A 6,000-nucleotide genomic window follows, 5' to 3' on the forward strand; every position below is an offset into this window, starting at 1 on the left:
TGCTCTGTCTCCTGGTGGGAACTTAGTGAATTTGTCTTCCCTGTGTTCCTCAGTGGCTATAGTCCAAGATGGCAGATCAGTACCAATTTAGCTGGTAGGGGACCTCCATAGCTCTCCTTATTTCGTGTTCTCTGTCAGTTTCTTATTCTATTCAGTGCTTGATCAAGTTCTTCATATTGTCTTTGATGCTTAGGGCTCCAGGCTTGAAGTTTGTATCTCTTTTCCTTATTTTTTCAGGGTTTTGCTTCAAAGGGGTGGCATGGTGCTTTTGTCTAGAGTGTCATGTTCCCTAGACCTTGTTGTTTTGTGAAATTTTGTTGTTGTTGTTATTTTCCTACCTGACCTACTGTTTTAATTACCAGATTAAAATTCTACTCTTGTCTGATAATGTCTGCAGTGAGTATAGTGCCCTCAGGAATCCTGCAAGTAAGAGGAGTAAGTGACAGGACAGAATTCAATGATTCCTGCATACCTAGCTACAACGTCATTAAAATACCAAAACTTCACACTGCAACTATTAAATATGTGTATTTCTCATCACTGTGTTACTGCTAATGTAGTTATCAGTTAAAAAGACCTTGTATTATTTTCACATCTAACACCAGAATTTCTGTTTTCAAGCTTAAATTTGAGATCAGTTGGAGCTATCATAATAGTTTACCTTCCTACAGAGTATTTCATAATCAGTCTCTTCACAGAGTTGAACAGACTAGTGAAGTACTTGGTCACCATGAAGACACTTCATCTACATTTCGTGGAATCTGGGCAAGGGCTTATGCAATCCTATGGACCCCTTCTTCTGTGATGTTACTGATCATTGACCCAAGAGTGAACATCAAACTCCATATGTTCCAGAGCTCTGGACAAACTCTTCTATTTCCTATGAAGAAAGAAGTTGCTTCATCATGAAACAGCAGGAAAATATTGAACAGTATCTATTGATTTGGTGACAAACAAGAGAAAAAATCAAGTAGTGACAACCAAAACAAAACCTGTTGCCATAGCTTTGATTCTGACTCATGAGAATCCTATGTGTTACAGGGTGGAACTGAGCACCATATTAGTTTTTGGCTGTTACCTTTATGGGAGCAGATCTATTAAACCTTTCTTCTGAGTTCCATTGGTAGGGCGGAACTGCCAACCTTTTGTTTTCTAGGTTTGCGCCACACAGAGATCATCAAGTATTGATAGAGAGAAATTATTAGAAGAGTGGCTGCTTTTCAACAAAAATAATCAGTCAGTTCCTTTGGAAGGAGATGAGTGTTGGGAGATCTATGGCCTCTATTCTGTATATTTGTGCAAATGTGTGTATGTGTATGTGTGGTGGAAGCAAGAAATGAATTGAGGCTATTACATAGTAGTGAGAGGGACACTCACTCTTCATTTACAGTTATTAACTACTAATATCAATTCTTGGAAAGAGGGACCACAGCAGGATCTCAACTCAGCTTAATTCTGTATAGTTATATTTCTCCTGGAGTTCCAGAAAACCATGTTGCCGTAGAGTCACTTCCAACTCATAATGACCGTATAGTGCAAACGATTACTGTGCTTAGCTGCTAACCAAAAGATTGAAAGTTCAAGTCCACCTAGAGATGCACGAAAAGAAAGGCACAGAGATCTATTTCTGAAAGATCACTCAATAAAAACTCTACAGAGCTCAGTTCTATTCTGATCACACGGGGTCATCCAGAGTTGGAATCAACTCAACGGCACATATTTGGTTATAGTTCTACTAAGTCACATGTATTCATTCCAGCCGGTTTTCTGGAGAGTCCTTTCAGTTGGGAGTATTAGACTTTTACTTCCTGACGATGAACACTAAGGAAAACTGAGTTTGGTTGGGGATGATTGTAAATCATCCTTATGCCCCACCTTAAACTTTCTCAGTTTCCCAAATATCCCCCTAATATACTCCCTAATGTCCAGAGGTTAAGAATCTCGAACATTCAAAATATTTTTGAGTTTGAAATGTCTTTGAAATAGTCATGTTTCATTTACAATCCTTGAATATGTATTTCTAGTTACCTATTGAAAAAAAAATTTTTTTATTGGAATGCCCACATGGTCTCTTTAATTTAAATAACAATTACTATGAATACGTTATTTTAACTATTATGCTACCATTCATTCTTCTTTTACTCGTCCTCCTAAGTCTGTCATTTTCCTTTAATATGAATGGAAGAATTTTTCCCAGATACAATTAGATTGCATAAAATATTCATTATTCTTACCGAAGGTTTTGAACCCTACAAAGATGTTATATATAGTTTAAACAATTGGCACTCAAAATAAATATTAAGTTTTAATCCTTGAATAAAATCTCAGTTTTATGTGGCTGCCAATAAGAAAGTAGACAAAATGGATCTCCATAGATTATATACTAGTGCAATAAAGAATGCTTGTTTTTTATTTATGTCTTAAAGGCATATTTTTAACTTAGATTCTTGCTTTCCTTCATAAGGAATATATACTATATGCTGAAAGAATTTTTTTGTAATTTCAAATTAAGGGAAATTTCAGATACAATTGATAGAAATTATTTGATCTTTATTATGCACACAGAATTTATTGCCCTTATTACGTGGAATTCCAGGACAAATAACTGTGCTCATGAGGAATTGTACACAGATCAAGAGGTGATAGTTTGAACAGAACAAGGGAGTACTGCATGGTTCAAGTCAGGAAAGGTGTGCATCAGATTGTATCCTTTCATCCTACCTATTCAATCTGTATGCTGAGCAAATAATCCGAGAACCTGGACTATAGGAAAAAGAACCGGGCACCAGGATGGGAGGAAGACTCATTAACAACCTGCGTTATGCAGATAACACAACCTTGCTTGCTGAGAGTGAAGACGACTTGAGAAACTTACTGATGAAGATCAAAGACCACAGCCTTCAGTATGGATTCTTCATCAACATAAAGAAAACAAAAATCCTCACAACCGAACCAATAAGCAACATCATGAAAAATGGAGAAGAGATTGGAGTTGTCAAGGATTTCGTTTTCCTTGGATCCGTAGTCAACACCCATGGAAGCAGCAATCAAGAAATCAAAAGACGTATTGATTGCATTGGGCAAATCTGCTGCGAAGGCCCCCTTTAAAGTTTTGAAAACAAAGATGTCAACTTGCAGACTAAAGTGAGCTTGATCCAAGACATGATTTTTTCAGTAGCATCATGTGAAAGCTTGACAATGAATAAGGAAGACCAAAGAAGAACTGACACTTGTGAATTGTGATGTTGGCGAAGAATATTAAATATACCATGGACTGCCAAAAGAATGAACAAATCTGTCTAGGAAGAAGTACAACCAGAATGCTCCCTAGAAGCAAAGATGGTGAGACTGAGTCTAACATAATTTGGATACATTTTCAGGAGGGATGAGTCCATGGAGAAGGACATCATGCTTGGTAAAGTACAGAGTCAGCAGGAAGGAGGAAGACCCTCAGCAAGACGGATTGACACAGTGGCTACAACAAAGGTCTCAGGCAAAGCAACGATTGTGAACGTGGTGCAGGACTGGGCAGTGTTTCGTTCCGTTGTATGTAAGATTACTCTGAGTTGGAACCACCTAGATGGCACCTAATGACAACAACAAAGTTGCAAAGGTAGCAGATGCAGAAATGCAGATAACTGGAATTTGAGCTCCCCAATCAATTAATCCTACCATACACATGGAAACACATTCTCCAGAAGTACTCAGTCTAGTCCCTTAACACTTGCTTTTCCAACTAAACTTTGAGGTTTTTGTGAGTATTGTTCAATTTCTTGTACCAACTACTATATTTGGTTCAAGTTAAGAGCTGAATAATATGTTATTATTAAACAAAACTATTTGCAATTGACGACTGAAAAAATTTTCATAAAGTATGGTAATAGAGAGATGCACTCACTCTGAATTTAATACAGACTAACACCTCGCATGCCAAACCTCCAACGACGTGATAAGCCTATAAGAGAGGTGGTTTGTAAGCATGTAGTGAAGAAATGTGGAATCATTAGAAATGTCAAGCTTCACTAGGCATAAGTTAGGCAGAATTTTATGATTTTGAGTATGACTATTTGATATCGTAGATGCAAACTATAAGTTTTTTAGTCTGGGATAGAAGCAGTATATCCCTCAACTGAGAAAGAATCGTCAGAAGTTAGTATGGAAACATATTTAACTAATAAATAAGAATACTGAGCTAGAAAAGAAGTGATTGTTTCAATGCTACATATATAGATAGTTTGAGCCCTGGTGGCGAAATTGTTATGAGAACCACTGCTAACCAGAAGAGCAGCAGTTGACATCTACCAGCTGCTCTTTGAAAATCCTATGGGGCAATTCTACTCTGTCCTATGAGTCAGAATCAACTGGATGGCAACAGATTTTGGTTACCTAGGCAGTTATGCAAGGAACAGTGCGTCACTCTTCAGTCTACATGTCTATGGCCATTCAGACATTCACTGAGGTTTATGAGGACTTTTTAAAGATAAAAAGTACAAAAAATAGTTATGTGAGTAATTACAGAAATTCTTAGTGTCTTAATTTTTTAGTTTCTGACTTTCTGAAGTCTGTCTTGATGCGCCACCAAGTTCTTCTAACTGATTCTAACACAGGCCTCTCTATCATATTTGTGAGATTCACAGGTCGCTTCATATTTTCATCTTTCACTTACAAAAAAGAAATTCATCTCTCTTTTCATTTACACAAACTCATCTTCAAAGACACAGGGAGAGTTAGGAATTCATTATATCATCTAAAAACATGACTTACCTAGTACTTTACTGTAGAACTGATTCCACTTCTCGTTAAAAGTCTGGAACCAAAAGTCAAAATAAAGCCCATATATCATATTTTTTACCCTCTTGAAGGCTGTCATTGGATCACGTTATTCTGATGTAACCATAGGTACATAGGAAGGAGGGATTAAAAGTCCTCCACTATACTTTTCAATTGTGTAACCAGATGTGAACAAGATACTATACAAAAAGGATATTTTATGCAGTTCAGCCAGCAGCTCACCACAAGGACCAAAGGCATCTGCAAAAATGACATCAAACCTTGATTGCTGTAAATTCCTCATTGAAGACCTAAGTAAGTTGCATGAGGAAGTGGCCTAAATGCCCATGGTCTCTACTCCTGTCTCATTATCTTCTATCTCCCAGTCTACATCTATGGCCCGATGGGGGATTTCCTTATAATCAGTTGTTCGAAGAAGAGAAATCTCATATTTCTGTGTGAAATGCTGGTACCACTCAAAAGTGGACAGCAGCAGCACTACATGCCCTTTCTGGGATATCCCTGAAGGACAGTGGTGAAAGGAAATTCTTCCAATAGGCAGACCTTTGAGCAGTGCACCTCGTTGTTCACTTTGCTTGGAAGGAGAAATGGCCAGATGTGCAATTGTAAACCGACTCATGGGCTGTAGCCAATAGTTTGACTGGATGGTCAGGGACTTGGTAGGAACATGATTGGAAAACTGGAGACAAGGATTTGTAATGCAGAGGTATGTGAATAGACCTCTCTCAATGGGCCAAAGAAGTGGAGGTATTTGTGTCTTGTGAATGCTCACCAAAAGGAGGCTCAGCAGAGGGGACTTTTAACAATCAAGTGGCTGGGATGACATGTTCTGTGGAAACCACTCACCCTCTTTCCCCTACTACTCCCATCATTGTTCAATGAGCTCATGAACAAAGTGGCCATGCTGGCAGGGATGGAGATTATGCTTGGGCCCAGCAGCATAGACTTCCACTCATGGAGTCTTGGCTACAGCTACTGCAGCTTGCCAAATCGGCCAGCAGCAGAGACCAACACAGAGTTCTCAATATGTCACCATCCCTCGAGGTAATCAGGAAGCAACCTGGTGCCAAATAGATTACACTGGAACACTTTGATCATGGAAAGGCCAGCATTTTGTTCTTACTGAAATGGACACTTACTTTGGATATGGATTTGCCTTCCCTGCATGCCATGCTTCTGCCAAAATTACCATTCATGGACTTACAGAAT

At 38.4% G+C, this 6,000-nt stretch overlaps 1 protein-coding gene across 1 annotated transcript in view; it reads right to left on the minus strand.

Annotated features, from left to right (window-relative positions):
• Nucleotides 1–5,694, minus strand: part of LOC126076729 (UDP-glucuronosyltransferase 2B18-like) — a 28,805-nt gene extending 23,111 nt beyond the window's left edge. The window contains exons 1-2 of the mRNA XM_049885293.1: nucleotides 5,638–5,694; nucleotides 4,765–4,807 (exon numbers count right to left, since the gene is read on the minus strand). Coding sequence (XP_049741250.1) covers nucleotides 4,765–4,807; nucleotides 5,638–5,694 — 100 coding nt within the window. The remainder of the gene's footprint in view (nucleotides 1–4,764; nucleotides 4,808–5,637) is intronic.
• Nucleotides 5,695–6,000: the final 306 nt, after the last annotated feature.

Source organism: Elephas maximus, chromosome 5 (genome assembly GCF_024166365.1).
Source record: "Elephas maximus indicus isolate mEleMax1 chromosome 5, mEleMax1 primary haplotype, whole genome shotgun sequence".
NCBI lineage: Eukaryota > Metazoa > Chordata > Mammalia > Proboscidea > Elephantidae > Elephas > Elephas maximus.